The sequence below is a fragment of the Suricata suricatta genome, chromosome 10, assembly GCF_006229205.1.
Source record: "Suricata suricatta isolate VVHF042 chromosome 10, meerkat_22Aug2017_6uvM2_HiC, whole genome shotgun sequence".
Taxonomy (NCBI): Eukaryota; Metazoa; Chordata; class Mammalia; order Carnivora; family Herpestidae; genus Suricata; species Suricata suricatta.
Window position 1 is genome coordinate 69,222,085 of NC_043709.1, and position 16,349 is coordinate 69,238,433.

Genomic DNA, 16,349 nt, shown 5'->3' on the forward strand with positions numbered 1-16,349 from the left:
TATTTTTTATCTCAGTTTGCTTGTGTGCATATATGAAGACGTTGTGTTTCTGTTAAGAGTTCATTTCACTATTTATCACCTTAATAGTAAAGGAATCCTTTCTATATTTGTGTGCAATGTGAAAAGATGAAACTATGGTAGTGAGTGCACATAAATTTTATTTCTAAATAAGATCTCAAATGCAATGCATACTTTTTTCTCTACCCTGTTTCTGAGACTTGGCTGACTACATGTAGTTCATCTGAGCTTCACTGACATCTTTTGGATGCTAAAATATTTATTTCAGCTTTTGACTCCCATCCTATTCTTGTTTCATTAAAGAATGAGGGATTTCTCAAGTTCCTATATTATATCCCCAAAAGCAACATCCATTTTTGCTACCTTCCCTCTACAATGAAGTTCCAATATGCTATTGACCTTCTTCAGCCCACTATCTCTTCCGTCCTCTGGTGTATGTTGGGTATTTTATATCCACGATCATAAATTGTAAAATTACAAAATTTCACATTATAAATTATAAAATTACAAGAGTGCCTGGCTGGCTCAGTAGAGCATGTGACTCAATCTCAAGGTTGTGAGTTGAAGCAAAATGTTGGGTGTGGAGCCTACTTAAAAACAAATACATATAAATTATAAGATTACAGACAAATAAAATGTTAGGCTCTTAAATGATTACAGAAGTTATCCAGTTCAGTCTTTGCAGTTCGTAGGTAAACACACTGAGACCTCAAGACTAAGAGATTTGACATATTTGTTCTTTGATGTGGCAATGTCCTTGAGCATCACTCTAACCACTTTGTAGTCTTAGAAAATAAGTGGATTATTTTTGGAAAAATGTATATTAAAATGAAAATTCCTAGATGAATTTTTGCTTAGTGTCATGCTATCCTGAGTGCACTATTTCTTGGCTCTTTGCAAATACCACTAGTCTCATATTTAAACCATTTAATCATCATGATGTTAGTCTAATAGTTTTCCAGGCACCTCCCCAGCTAGAACAGGAGCTGTATTATTAGCTCCTCCCATTGCTTCCAGAATTTTGTAATTGGAGCTTGATGTTGGAGAGAGCACTTCATTCTTCTTTTGCCCTTGGAATGGTGCCATCCTTCCCTTCATTGGCTAGCGGAGACTCCTTGCCTTATTTTCACCTCGTATTGGTGGTATTCCACTTTATTTGGCAGTCAAGCATGTTACTGCAGTAACATATATTGGACTGGCTCCTCTGATCTGCCATTTTTTTCCTGGCAAAAAATTCTACTGGTCAAATGCCACCGTGTTTATTTTTTCCTTTTTTAAATCCCTAATAGGTTTCTTGAATTTTGTCCCATTAAAAAATGAAATAAAAATATATCACTTATTAAATACTTTGTCTAGAAAGAAGCATTTTATTAATATGGATTTTAGACCATAAACTATCAAAAACTTTTCAAGAGTCTTTCACCAAAGAACAAATTTTCAGAATTAAGACACATCAGTTTACTCCAATATAAAGATCTTGTATTTAAAAAAAAATTTTTTTTAAATTTATTTTTGAGAGACAGAACAAGTGGGGGAGGGTCAGAGAGAGAGGGAGACACAGAATCTGAAACAGGTTCCAGGCTCTGAGCTAGCGGTCAGCACAAAGCCCGATGCAGGGCTCGAACCCACAAACCATGAGATCATGACCTGAGCCGAGGCCGGACACTTAACCGACTGAGCCACCCAGGCACCCCTATAAAGATCTTTTAAACAGATACAATTATGTCAGTGTTTAGAAAAACTTACTTCCTTTTAAAGCAGTTGACTCCTCCAATTCTATTCCCTTTTCATAGAATAGTAACATTATTCTGAATAGGATGTTAATTGATGTATTCAGTGAGAATCCACTGTGACAGAAAAATACTTCTATCAAAAAATCCTGTAATATTTGTAACAACCAACAGATTATGGACCTTAAAATGTAGTAGATTATAAGAGGTCAAACAGTTGCAAACAATATGCAAAATGATGATTAAATTCATCAGAATTCTACATTCTTCTGGGTAAACTTAGTACTACATAGTCTAAAAGAAAACCAAAGAATTATTCATGAATCTCTTAAAATCAAGACAAATATATTAAATTTCTTTTCCTCCCTCCCTTCCTTCCCTCCCTTCCTTCCCTTCCTTCCTACCTTCCTTCCTTCCTCCCTTTTTTCCTTCCTCCTTCTTCTAACTTATGAGCTAAATATCATAGTTAGCAATGTATTTTAATTAAATACAAATATGTTCTTTGGAGGAAAATATATAATTCTACTCTTTCTTTCCTTTCTTATTTTTAAAAGAAAAATTGGATATGTGGTTAAGTGACAGGAAAATAGTCATGAAATATATTTATTGTTGTCAGAATCTCATAGATTTTAGTTACAGGTTCTGGTTATTGGATTAAATTGTATCTGGAGTTGAATAATTACTCCCAAAGATTATTTTAATATTTAATTACTTAAAATTCTTTAAATTTTTCTACATAGTAAATAGTAGAGTTTTTTTCCCATGGTAAATATTTTAATTAAAATATTTAATATAGCATAATACATACACATATATACAGAAAATGGTAAATAGCGTTGTGATATGAAAATACACATCATAAGAGTGCAGATATATGAACTTTCACAAACCAAACCCACCTGTGCACCTAGAACCCAGATTAAGAAACAGAATTTTTACCAGCATCTTAGAAATTTTTCCACCCCCAGGGTTACCCACTATCTTGACTTCTAATGACATTCAATAGTTTTGCCTGCTTTCATATATTGTATATAGATTGGATTATGCAGTATGTACTCTTTTTTGGGGGTGAGAGGGATCTGGGTCTCTCTATAAACAATATTTTTTTTGAGATTGATTTGTGTTGTTGCATGTAGGTGTAAGATTGTACATTCACATTCTGTTTAGAATTTCATCGTGTGCATATGGCACATTTCATTGATACATTGTACTATCGATTGGCTTTTGGGTAGTTTCTAGTTTTTGACTATTACAAAAATAGTGCTTTTGTGAACATTCTTATTCATCTCTCTCCACACACTTATGGGTGCATTTCTTGTGGGGATATTCTCAGGAATTATACAGCATTTATATATTCTGCAGTTTCCAAAGTGATTGTAGCAATTTGTACCCCATCAGCAGTGTCTGAGCAGTCCAGTTACACCAAATCCTTGTCACCATTTGATATTTTCTTTCATTTTGTTGCTATCTTTAAATTTATTCATCTTATCTTGGTTTTTCTTTTTGCATTTCCTTTATTCATCTTATCTTTTTTTTTTTTTTGCATTTCCTTAATGACATGGAACGTTGAGCACATTTTCCTATATTGACTATTTTGTTTTTTTTAATGTTTTATTTTTATTTTTGAGAGACAGTGCAATCAGGGGAGGGTCAGAGAGAGAAGAAGACACAGAATCTGAAGCAGGCTCCAGGCTCTGAGCTAGCAGTCAGCACAGAGCCCGACGCGGGACTCGAACCCACGAACCCTGAGATCATGTCCTGAGCCGAAGCCAGAAGCTGGATGCTTAATCGACTGAGCCACCCAGGCGCCCCTATTGATTATTTTGATATTCTCTTTCATCAAATGTATTTTTAAGTCTTTTGACTATTTTTATGTTTGGTCATTTATCTTTTTCTGATTTGATGGAGGTTTTCCTAATGTACTCTGGATAAAAATTTTTTTTCAGATAAATATGTTACAAATAATTTCCCCCACACTTTCTACTTTCTTAATTGTGTCTTGAAAAGTTCTTGATTTTATCAGAATTCCAAGACGATCCTTACCTGTATATATTTAGAAGCTACTCCTTGGGTCATATATATGAATCTCAAATAATTTCTTCTACAATTTTTAGTCTTCTAATGGTATCTTTTGATGAACAGAAGTTCTTAATCTTATTATAAGCCAGTTTATCATTTTAGGCTGACACATATTCTTCTAATGAAAGTTTTGCTTACATTAAGGTCATAAACATGTTGTCCTGTTTTCTTTAAAAACTCAGTTGCTTTATCCTTCACATTTAGATCTGTAATCCATCTGGAACTGATTTTTAGGTATGTGGTAAGGTAGGAAATAACATATTAATTATTATTACTTAGGGTGTATATGCCTGTTGTAGAGGAACATGGAGTATAGACATTAGTTATGATCTTCCATCCAAAGATACCATCACCATTACTGTGGTGTATCTTTCCACACACAGATTTTATTATTTATTTAAAAAATTTTTTTAAATGTTTATTTATTGGGGGGGAGGGGCAAAGCGAGGGGGAGACAGAAGATCTGAAGCAAGCTCCACACTGACAGCAGAGCCCCACACAGGGCTCGAACTCATGAACCATGAGCCAAAGTGGACACTTAATTGATTGAGCCACCCAGGAGCCCCTTGTTATAATTTATTAATTTCATTACTTTATGATCCTGTTATAAAAGTTACTATTAATGTTTTATTCCTCTCAGCTATATAAACTGAGAATAAGATGTCTAGTTCTTTTTCTTAGAAATTTAGCTATGACAAAAAACAAAACAAATAAAAAAATTTGTCCTTAGAATAACATGAGTACGTTTTAATTTTAAGCTTCACGTATTACGGGCTAACTTTTCAAGTGGGCTTTGAATTTTCTTCTCCTGTGACAAATTTTTCCATCAAAGTCAGTTAAACACATGATCTTTAATATAATTTGAAGGCCTACGGTTTGTTTTGTAACTCATTTCTATCAATATCTTCACTAATTCCTTTATTCTGCTTTGTTTTACTTTTTATCAGTATTTGAGTTATTTGCTGAATTCATTTTTCACTCTTTCAAAGTGATCTTAAATTTTAAGGTTATAAAGTTTCTTGAGTCTTGTTCTATCTCCATCCCATATGTTCAGATATATCAATTTTTAAAATTATTGCTGATTTTCTAAACCATTTTTTCAATATATGTTTGCATTTTCTATTTGACCCAAGGCTTTTCAAACTTTCTATATAACAAACAGTGATTTTTTTTTGCTTTTGTTACTTTTGAGTTTTATGAAACTGTGAATAAAGACTGTTGTCTGAACTACTTTTATCTTTTGGAATTTATGAATGTTACACACTTAGGCAAAAGGTATATTTTCTTAAAATTTTTTTTCATGTTTATTTAATTTCGAGAGGGGGGGAGGGTCAGGGAGAAAGGGAGACACAGAATCCGAAGCAGGCTACAGGCTGAGCTGTCAGCACAGAGCCCAGTGTGGGGCTTGAACTCACAAACTGCAAGATCATGACCTGAGCCGAAGTCAGATCCTTAACTGACTGAGCCACGCAGGTGCCTGCTAAAGGTATGTTTTCAAGACAGAACTCTTTTATTAATTATGTTATCTAGGTCTTCTCTATTCTTACTTATGTTCTTGCCCTTTTATTCTGTCATGAACTGATAGATGTGATTAAAAACTCTACTACTATACTGTTCTTTCCTGGATCTCCTTATAATATTCACAATTTGTGCTACATGAGGTGGTTGCTATGCTATGTAGTTATATATTTATATTGTACTTACTTATATCTTTGTTTTTCATTTTACTCTAAATATTTGCATTCCATCTGTTATTCAACATTTATGTCAGTCTTAGTTCTAGGTTAAAATTATTCAAACTTCAGCGTAATTCATTTTGCCATCATTTACCCATTCTTGGTTAGCTGCATTTTGGTCACCAGAAAAATAGTCTAAGTTCTTGCATATTCAAAACTGTTTGTCTATAATATACATTTAAAGAACAGGTATGGCTGGATATAATCCTAGCCTCGTGTTTTCTTTCCTTGAGTATATCCGTTAATGATTTCCTTCTAACATTTTCTGATGTTGAATGTTGCAGTGGAGAAATATGAATATAACCTACTTATTTTATCCCCATAAATAATGCATATTTTTCCTGACTGGGAAAAAAACAAAAACAAAAACAAAACAAAAACTTCATTTTAAAGCACAATAGCTTTACTAGGAAATATCTTGATGTAGATCATTCTTGGTCAATAATTTGTACCCCTGTGTCTTTCCAATACATAGACTATGATCTTTATTTCAACAGAGGCAGTCCTGAATTATAACCTTAAAATATGTTCTGTTTATTTGTCTGGTTCTTTTTTCTTCAGAGGCTACTTTAAATATGTGTCTGTGGATCTCTAATGCAGATCTTTCTACTTATTTTTTTCTCCTAAATCCATCCTTCCTTCCTTCCTTCCTTCCTTCCTCCCTCCCTCCCTCCCTCCCTCCCTCCCTCCCTCCCTTCCTTCCTTCCTTCCTTCCTTCTTTCCTTCCTCTTCCATCCTTTCTTCCTTCTTGTCTCTCTTTATTTCTATTTCAGTGTGGTCAATTTTCCCCATTTTTTTCCATATCCCCCCCTCTTTCTATTTTCTTTCCTGCTTTTCTATTTTCTTTTCAGTTTTGTTAAGGTGCTTTTCCTCCGCTATTTCTTTTCTTAATTCTGCTAAATCACAGTTTACTTCTTCCTATTGTCTTTCTATATCTTCCCTGAGTTCCTAAACTTCTGATTTAGATCTGACTTCAAAAGTAATCTCTTCATTTTTTTAAAAGTCCAGAACAAAATGTTTGGTCATACTTTTTATATGCTCTATGGCAAGGTTCTTCTGGTGTGTTTTCTTCATCTGTAGGTAAGTTCTGATTCTCTTTCCCAATTTTTTTCTTACATATATTTATACATGTATCAGTATACATGTATACTGAATTTATTGTGTGTAATCCTTTTTAAAAGAAAAAAACCCTCTTCATCCTTGAATTATCTTTTTCGCCTGGACCAGCAATTTGTTGGGCTGAGAGGCACAGAGTAGCCTTCCAGCTGCTCTCTGCTCTGCCCTCACAGAGACAGACTGCTTCCTATAACTCTGGCTCCTTTTTGTTATTATTTCCATAGCCCACTTCCTCTGTTTCTCTGGACAAGACATGGACCTGCTCATGGACACAATCTTTGATGTTCCACACAAGGACTATAGCTTTTACAAAACAGGGTGGGTACTCACGTTCAGAAAGTTAGGATATATTTTTTTCTGTATTACTTGACATGTGCCCCTACTGATCTTTTTTTGCTCCTTTCTGGATAGTTTCTTTACTTCCTTCACATGACTTCCATCTTACTTGTTTATGGTTATTGGTACATAATTAAGAAGTTATCATTATCTTCTTTTAAAAGAAATCTCCAGAAGGAGATCATGAGCCATCCTGATATGTGCACCAATATTCACTTTTTAAGTTGATTTTCTCACTATACTCAAACAATATGAAAGAAGTTGGTCTTAAAATTAGTGCACATCCATGTGAAAATAATTCCACAAAAATAGGGAGAGAACCACCCAACAGAATTAGAAGTAACACTGCCTTTGGCTCTTACAGGAATGGGAATAGTGTCTGTTCTCACTAATCGGACTGGAAAATCCCTCGGATCGTGAGCATTAGGTAAGGTACATTCATTCCATGTAGAGTGGTTTTGCTTTAGTAGTGGTAAATAATTATGCTTAGACTGACCATTGTTTCATTCTTGTTTAATAAGTTAAGAAAAATCTGAAAAGATCTATTTCCAGGAAACCTAACTGCACCTCAGAACAAAACTCAAGAAGATTTGTAGGAACACAAATATATTCAGTACTCACAAAGGTAAAAATCATCCAATCTACAATGATCAGGGTTTGTTTTTTTAAAAAAATTTTTAACATTTATTCATTTTTGAGGGAGAGAGACAGAGTACGAGTGGGGGAGGGGCAGAGAGACAGGGAGACACAGAATTGGAAGCAGGCTCCAGTCTCTGAGCTGTCAGCACAGAGCCCAACGCGGGGCTTAAACCAATAACCCGTGAGATCATGACCTGAGCTGAAGTCGGACACTCAACCAACTGAGCCACCCAGGCGCCCCTAAAATTATCAGGCTTTAAAGAAGCAGGAAAGTATGACCAATACTGAGAGGGAAGAAAAATCAATCAAAATTGACCAAGAACTGACCCATATTTTAGAATAGTCATCAAAAGAATGATGATAACTGCATTCTATATGTACAAAAAGTTAAGTTGAGGCATGTAAGACACAAAAAACAGGCCCAAACTAAAGTTGTAGAAGTAAAAATGACAGTGAATATGATTAATTACTAATTATACATTGCAGAAGAAAATATTAGTGAATTTGAAGACAGCAATAAAAATTATCCATTTGAAAAACAGAAGGGAAGAAGAGAATTTAGAATAGAGCTTCAGAGGGCTGTGGGACAACTGTGTGCAGTCTCATATATGCATAACTGGAGTCCTTGAAGGAGAAGAGAGGGAACAAAAATTGCATTTGACAAAATAACAACCTCAAATTTTACAAATTTGATGAAAATAATAAACTCATAGTCTTCTAAAACTCAATGGACTCCAAGCATAAGAAACATGAAAAAAAATCACATCAAGGTACACTGTAAATAAATTGAAAAAAAAACCCAGTAATAGGGAAGAAAATCTTAAAAGCATCTACAACAAAAAGATACCTGATGTATGGAGGATGAGGACTGATTTTTTTCTTATAAAAAATGCAAAAAGACAGTTGGTCAACAGTTTTTAAGAAATAAAAGGGTCAGGAGGGAACCCTGCTAACCTAGAATTCTATACTTGGGAAAAAATAGGCTTCAAAAATAAATGTGAAAAAAAACCTCATCACAAGTAGAGTGTGTGCTACCAGAAATGTTAAAGAAAGCCTTTTAGGCAGAACAAAAATGATACCAGGTGATAGAGCTGTTTCAATAAAAATAGCATGAAGGCAAAGTGGGATTTATAACATATACAAAAGTTGAATGTATGACGACAGCAACAGCACAAAGGTTGGGAGGGATGAAATTGAATTTGCATACTATGCTTGAAGCTAGTCAGATAAAATAAAGATTTATAAATCCTAGGGTAACCGCCTAAGTAAGAAAAGAGTTATAGCTAACACAGATTGAATGGGATGATAGTTAATCCATTTAGTTAATCTGAAAGAAGGCAGAAAAAAAAGAATAGGATAAGTAGAAAACAAGATGATAGACTTGAATATAAGTATAGTAATTATTATATTAAATTTAAATGGTATAAATATCCTCATTAAAAATAAATGGTAAGATTGGCTGGTAATTTGCCTGTTCTTCTAGGTTACATAAATTTTAAATATTAGTCCTTATTTATACAATGAATATTTACTTTTTTTGTATTCCAAGAGGACCGGACATTTGGTGCTAGGGATACTGCCTCAAAGAGCCTGTTAATAGTCCCTCCTCACATGATCCTTACAATCTTAACAGAGTGTAATAATTGCTTGAGCAGGAGGAGCTTGATTCTCTGCACACCTGGAAATAACAGTGCTTTAAACATTAACACAGTGACCATAGCTTGTACTGTTTAATTAGAATGATGGATAATTTCCCATACCTGCTACAATATAATGTTTCTACTTAGACCTGGCCATTTGTAATTAAGAATGGGGCAGCATCTGTGGGATCTCCTGCCGAAGCCACTTCTTTGCATTTATCATTTTCCAATTTTACTCCATTAGGTCAGTGGTTCTCAACTGGGGCCAGTTTTGCTCCCAGGGAACATTTGACAATGTCTGGAAATATTTTGGGTTGTCACAACAGGGGTGGGGTACTCTGGCGTCAAGTGAATAGAGGCCAGGGATTCTGCCTGTGTATCAACTAGGGCAGCTCCCCTCCTGCTGTAACAAAGACTCGCCACCCTGCAAAGTCAGTGTTGCCTCAGTTCTGAAACCCCAAATTTACACGACCATTTCATCCCACTATGCCCAGCACTTTTAACACTGGAAATCTCGGGAAACTGCCTAGTCCCAGTTACACAGTAAAGATTGATCACCCTACTTCCTACCTACTAATACTAGAAAAGCAGTCTCTATTCAAACAGTTGTCCTTTTTAGTATGAACACCAGTCTCATATTATATTGAGCGTCATATTATTATATTATGAATAAAAATAATAATCCAAATGAACATGCATTGAGCACATTGTGTCCAATACAATTGGCTTATAGAGTTTAGGTAAATTGTTGAACTTTAAACAGCTGGTTATGTTACAATTAGGATTATAAAAACAAAGTCTATCTTGAGTATAGTGAGCCTATTCCTACTTTGAAAGATCGAAAATATTTTCTCTACACTGGGCCAACCTCATAACATAGCTTATATTTATAATAATTGTCAAAATTATGAATCAAGCACAATTACATGTAACATGACTATGGCTTTCATTTTCTGAGTTGTTGCTGGTTTCAACTGTACTACATCAGATCTGAGCTGGTATAAAGCGTACAATTTTCTTTATAAAAAGTATGGAATTTGAAACCAATGGTACTTGAGCCTAACTTGATATGTGATCTGGGTAAGTTCTGAGTTCCATGGGGAGAATGTATAAATTAAATGAGGTAATTTTTCCAAGTTCTCTTGTATAGTGCCTATATGTCAAATCAACTCCCTAAGTGGTAGCTATAATTACCAATGTGAGGAAATTGTTTGACTGAAATGGTGTAGATTAGTTTACTCATGGCATTTTCTTTGGCAGAGATGGAGAGAGGAAGAGAGATAATGTGAATATCATAACAGTTAAGCCTAATATAATGAAAAGGCATTGAAGCCAGAAAGGATTTAAGGAAATTCAGCTTAGTTATATAGATACTGTATGGAAATGTAACATTTACCTTCTATAAGATGTGGGAAATAATGCTCCTTACTGAATACGGTGAAGATTATAATAACAGAATACACATCCCAAACAACTTCTCGTTTCTTTAATAAAAGATAAAATAGTCCAATTCTTAAAATGGCATTTCCAAAATATTAGAACAGGCTAAAAATCACGTACTCCATTGAGAAAACTACTTTGAGTGACAAACATTCAGTAATGGTAATGAAATATTTATTTTGCCTTTTTAAGCATATAGTCAATGAAACAAGTACAGTTCTATTTTCTGTTATTTGTATGAGGGAAGGCATGGCTCCTAATATAAAGATACATTTAGAACTGCAATGTAATTAAAATGACTCTAAATTACAATGTACTGAAGGTAACTGCTAAATAGACAGGTGCGGTAGTCTTTTTGTTTTGTTTAGAGTAACAATATGCTTAACTTAAGGGGAAAAAATTAGATGTCTGTAACTCTGTGATGAATGAAATGACATTTGGGAGGAAGGGGTACAAAAGAAGAGGATTGATTGTGGAAGAATTACCATCACCCAGCTGGGTCTTTTCCTTGGTACAAGCAAAATTAAACTCTCTTTAAACAAGATTGGTTCACATTAGTGGTGAACAACATATGGACCAAGTCTACAATATAAAAATAAGGAGGCATGCCATCAAAGGTCAATTCAAAGTCAACAGAATTTTTATTGTTGAGAGCTCATGGGAGGAAGGGCAGCCAGGAACTAAACTGAGAGGGTGTTCCTTTGTGTTTGGGAAGTCGTATCCATATATTCCTTCACTTTTTCCTCTCACATTCTTTCTCGCCCTTGGTTGGATTTCAAGACAATCTGACGACTTCCTCCTCTTTTGTTTTCAAACTGGTTACCGTGAGAAGCAATATAGAACCTGTAAATCAGGGGTATTTGAGAACTAGAGAGTAGTTTTGAAATGACAGTTGCTTTTTGCTGCTACTGAGGTTTACAGAATTTAACAGACACCAGGTGACCCAACTGGATACAGAGCTACAGTAATGGTTGAGGAAGACACGTAGGGATAGGTAGGGTCATTTGGGTATCATAAAAGGAGGGCATATTAATACTGTGAAACTACCAGCAAAAAGTTTTATAAAATGACAGGCAGCTACAATGGCAGGGCCAGATAGATACAAGTTTTGTGGGGCTTGACGTTTCTATAATTTGAAGGGTCCTTTATACAAAATTAAGTACAAAAAATGAATACTAAAGAGAAAAATTCACAACTACTGGAACTGTGGAGACTGGGAAATTTATTTCGAATTCCTTTAGACAATTCCCAGAAATTCACACCTAGAAGTGCATGCTGATTGCAACCTGGCCTTCCCCTTTGCACCTACAACGCTCTCAAATTCCCAGACCACACAGGGGCCCTTGCCAATCAAGCCTGGTCATTAAGCTTCATTGGAGGAATCCCTAGCCTTCAGGAACTTCCCTTTATAGCTTTTTGTCTTGCTTGAAAAGCCTAAAATCACCGAGAAACATAAATAACAGAATTTTCCAACTGATGCTTTTCATTTCGTGGTAAGAACTAAAAACCCTCACACACCTATCCCCTATCTGGACCTCGGCCACACAGCTTGCATGGGTGTTGGGTGTCACGGGTCTCGGGATGGAGCAGCTGGCCCTCGGGCTCTACACCACGTTGCTTGCCCCGCGCTGGAGCCCCCGGGGACCGCACTCCCGGCGCGGCTGGGAGTTGGGGGCGGGCTGCACCGGGGAGGGGGAGCACTGGCCGCGCCTCCCGCTGATTGGCCCGGCCCTGTCCCTGGAGGCGGGCTCTCCCCCGCGATTGCCCGGCTCGGGGTGGCTATATTGGCACCGTTCCTGCTAGGCTGGGTCGCTTCCTCGCGTGGATCTGGACCGAGGGAGAAGGCGTCTGAGGGCAGTGCGGGCGCGGGACGCGGGGCGAGGCTGCCGAGAGCGAGCCGGGAGCTGCGGGGCTGCAGTGCGATGAGGCAGCGGCTCAGGGAGCGGAGGCTGGCGGTGTGGCGAGACGGGCCGGCCCGGGGCCGGGACTGCTGCTCCGCAGGCTGCTGAAGGCGCCGCGGCGGCCGGCGCAGAGCGCGGCGGGCGTAGAGGGAGGAGAGGCTGCGGAGCGCGGGGAAGCGGGTCTGGGCGGCCGGCGGCTCAGCTTGGCCTCCCCGGTCGGGATCTCCCGGGTGGAACCATGCGGGTGGCCAAGTGGCTGACGGGGCTGCTCTACCAGCTCTCGCTGTTCATCACCAGATCTTGGGAAATTCGCTTCCACCCCAGGCAAGGTAAGGTCGCCGCGGGACGCCTTCAGCAGCGCGGTGGGGGCGAGGGGGGCGTGGGTGGCCCAGCCCCGCTGTGAGGATCCGGGTCCTGCGGGGGGCTCGCCGGACTCGCGGGTCAGCCGGCCCCAAGCATCCCCCGAGGCTGCAGCTGCCCCGGGTTTCGAGGAATTGTGCGCCGGGGACCCGTGTCCCTCCCGCAACCACGCGGTGGGGGCTCCTGGGGGCAGAGGGGCGCGTGCGCCCGGAGGACCCCAGCGGGCGGTTGGGAAGCAAAGAGGGATGGGAGAAGGGGGTGGGTTGCTCAGGCCCGGGAGTGTCAGGGTCTTTGCTTGGGAGGGCCGGGGGTGTGGGAACGCGGAGCACGTGCGTGTTCGTGTGTGCGCGCGCGCTCGCCCGCGTGTGTGCCTCGGTCGTGCCCCCGGGTGTATCGGACCCGGGGCGTTGGGACGTCGGAAACGGCCGCGGGCTCAGGGGCCGTATTTCTGCGGTTGTAGAAGCCCTGGTGAGGACACTGGCCTCCTACGAGGTGGTGACCCCCGCGCGGGTCAATGAGTTTGGCGAAGTGTTCCCTCAGAGCCACCACTTCAGCCGGAGGAAGCGCAGCTCGGAGGCGCCGGAGCCCGCGCCGTTCAGGACCCACTACCGAATCCGCGCCTACGGGCAGCTCTTCCAGCTGAACCTGAGCGCGGACGCGGCCTTCCTGGCCGCCGGCTACGCCGAGGTGCACCTGGGGGCCCGCGCGCGCGGGGCTGAGGAGCGCGGCGTGCTGGCCCCGGATCTCCGCCACTGCTTCTATCGCGGCCAGGTCAACGCCCGGGCGGAGCACACGGCGGTCGTCAGCCTCTGTGGAGGCCTGGTAAGTGTCCTCTGGCCCCTTGGCGTTTCGCTTGGGACCCAGTTAAGGGCTCTGTTCAGGGCGTCGGTCGTCATGGGTTTTTTCCGAGTTGATGGTGACCTGAGAGGTCCGAGTGGGTTATCAGAGGGATTAACACCTAGATGAACCCAAGCCGAGGCCGCCCCTTCCTGTTGGGCAAAACTGACCCTTTCTGCAAAGGTGGGAGACTCCTGAAACCAGATCCTGAGCTAGTGAGTCAGGGAGCGGCCCTATGGGGCCTGAGCCACATGTGAGATGTCTTTTCCAACAGCAGGTGATTGCACTCAGACACACCAACTCCGGACCACTTATTGAAGCTGACTCCCCGGAATTTACTGAAATCTCCTTGAGTGGTTAGAAGGGCATGAAAATGAGTATATGTAAAATGAAAAGGTCTCAAAAAGGAAAGTTGGCTTTTTATGATAGTAGGGGGTTGGCCAGAGAGGCTGACTCTGCTGGCGTTTAAATTGCACTGCGTTTGACAGGGTATCTACGAAGACCTGGTACCAGTAGATGAGAAATGATCATTGGAGTGACAGGAGTAAAAGATTCTTCTGTAAAGGAAAAAAACCTTACTGTGGAAAGAGGAAATAAAAATAGTGGGTTCTTTGTGTTTTGTTCCTCTTCCTTGAAGGCAGAGGTTCTAACCCACTCCCCGCTGCCAACCATGAACTTCTTCAGCAATGTGAGGGAACCCAGGGCCTTTACTCAGCATAACTTTAAATGTGTAAAACCTTCATTGGCTTCCTTTTTAAATACTAACAGTAATCAAAATGTTACAAACACAACTGACGATTTCATAATGTATACTTCATCAGAACACTCTATGCTTCATCAACGCAGCAATCTTCTTTGGAGGGGGTCTATTTACTACTGTAGCAGTAGTAAGCATAAACCAGATAGCTTACATAATGGATACAAAGGCATCCTTCTACCAGTAACAAAGTCACAATGTCTGTTGTTCTACCCATGATCAAAATGAAAGACAATGTTAAATATCAGAGGTTAGTGAAAATACATCTAAGATTTTCCCATCCAAGTTCTTGAAACCCCAGGTTTCAATACTTCTGCTAAAACAAACTCACTAACTCTTCTGCTAAAAAGACAAGTTCAAGAAGAAACGACTAGGAATTTGGTTACTGGATTCTAGCGTTCAAATGCAGTGCTTCCTCTCAGGTTAATTGATGCAAGACATCTACCTGGGTGTGAGTATTGGTCATTACCAAGTAAATCTTGGAAGGTCTCCTTGCTCTTTTTCATGCTACTTGGAGCTATATTTACATGGAATGTCTTGAACAATTTCCTTTCTGCTGTATCTAAATGTAATAGAAAGCTTGCAACATCAGAATGGCAGAAACACACTAATATTTACACAGCCACCTATATATCAAAGGAAAGAAAAAATATTCCTAGAACCTTTTCAGAATGTGTAGCTGGTCTGGAAAATTCTAGATTTACTACCACAATTTGTCATGGTTAATGTTTTCTTGATTTACTATTTCATGGCGTGGAAAAACATTCCAGATGGGAAGCATTATTAGGAGTGAGGTTTTTGTTCATGTTGATTCATAATGCTGGTGTAGTTCAAATTATTATTCAATTCCCCTTTTTGAAATCAAACAGATGGAACTGTTTTTAGGTCTTGACTAGAGTTATCCTTGCCTGTTACTATGCCAATTTAGATATTGTTGTCTAAGTTCTGACTTCTGTATATATATTTTGATTTTGAAAGATTTATTGACCTTCTCAGACTTCAACTTTTTAAACTTTATACCTATGTAAGGGTTCAAATTTTTGTAAGGCTGCATTGAGGACGTCAGTCATGGTAGGGAGAAGACTTCCAGTAATCCAGCAAATAGCAGCTGAGACTTTTAGTAATGTGATCATGACCAATTAAGAGTCCAAATTCCTAATAAGAGCAGTGGCATTTCTTTGGCTTCTTGTTTTTTGATATTTCCACTAGAGCCGAGATTAGCTATATACTTATGACTATATATCTTTCTCCCTTGACTCAATCATTAACTTCCTTTACAATAATGGTATCCTCAACTAGCTGAACTCCTGGTGGGTTCTACAGTCTATTTGTCACTGTATCCAATTCTTCATAGTCTCAGATTAGTCTTTAGACTTGTATAAAATTGTGATACCCACAACCTGGACCAGTTGAATTGTTTGCAGATAAACTTTGAAACAACGCCTGCCAAGTTATTAATCCTAATCTTCTGGCCCTGCTCCTCCTTGCTTCCAGACTGGTCTTTGACTTTATTACATAATTGTGATCTGGCTTGGACCTGTCAGTCCAATATCCGCTGAGGTTGAAGTTTACTGAAGGATTGTTCGATCCAGTCTTAAAACTTAGAGAAGTTCTTCTGGTTTCCTGTGTTGCTTTAAGTTGATTTTTATTTATAAATGGATGTTTTACTTAAATACTTACCTTGAATATCTTGAAAGGAGTATCTGATTTCCATACTTTACTGCTGATTTCTTCACTGTGTCCTACATTGCTGGATTCAA

The 16,349-nt window shown here is 39.1% G+C and overlaps 1 protein-coding gene across 1 annotated transcript in view; it reads left to right on the forward strand.

The window, feature by feature from the left end:
• Positions 1-12,873: 12,873 nt before the first annotated feature.
• Positions 12,874-16,349, forward strand: part of ADAMTS20 (ADAM metallopeptidase with thrombospondin type 1 motif 20) — a 169,938-nt gene continuing 166,462 nt past the window's right edge. The window contains exons 1-2 of the mRNA XM_029954152.1: positions 12,874-12,964; positions 13,456-13,817. Of these exons, the coding sequence (XP_029810012.1) occupies positions 12,874-12,964; positions 13,456-13,817 (453 nt within the window). The remainder of the gene's footprint in view (positions 12,965-13,455; positions 13,818-16,349) is intronic.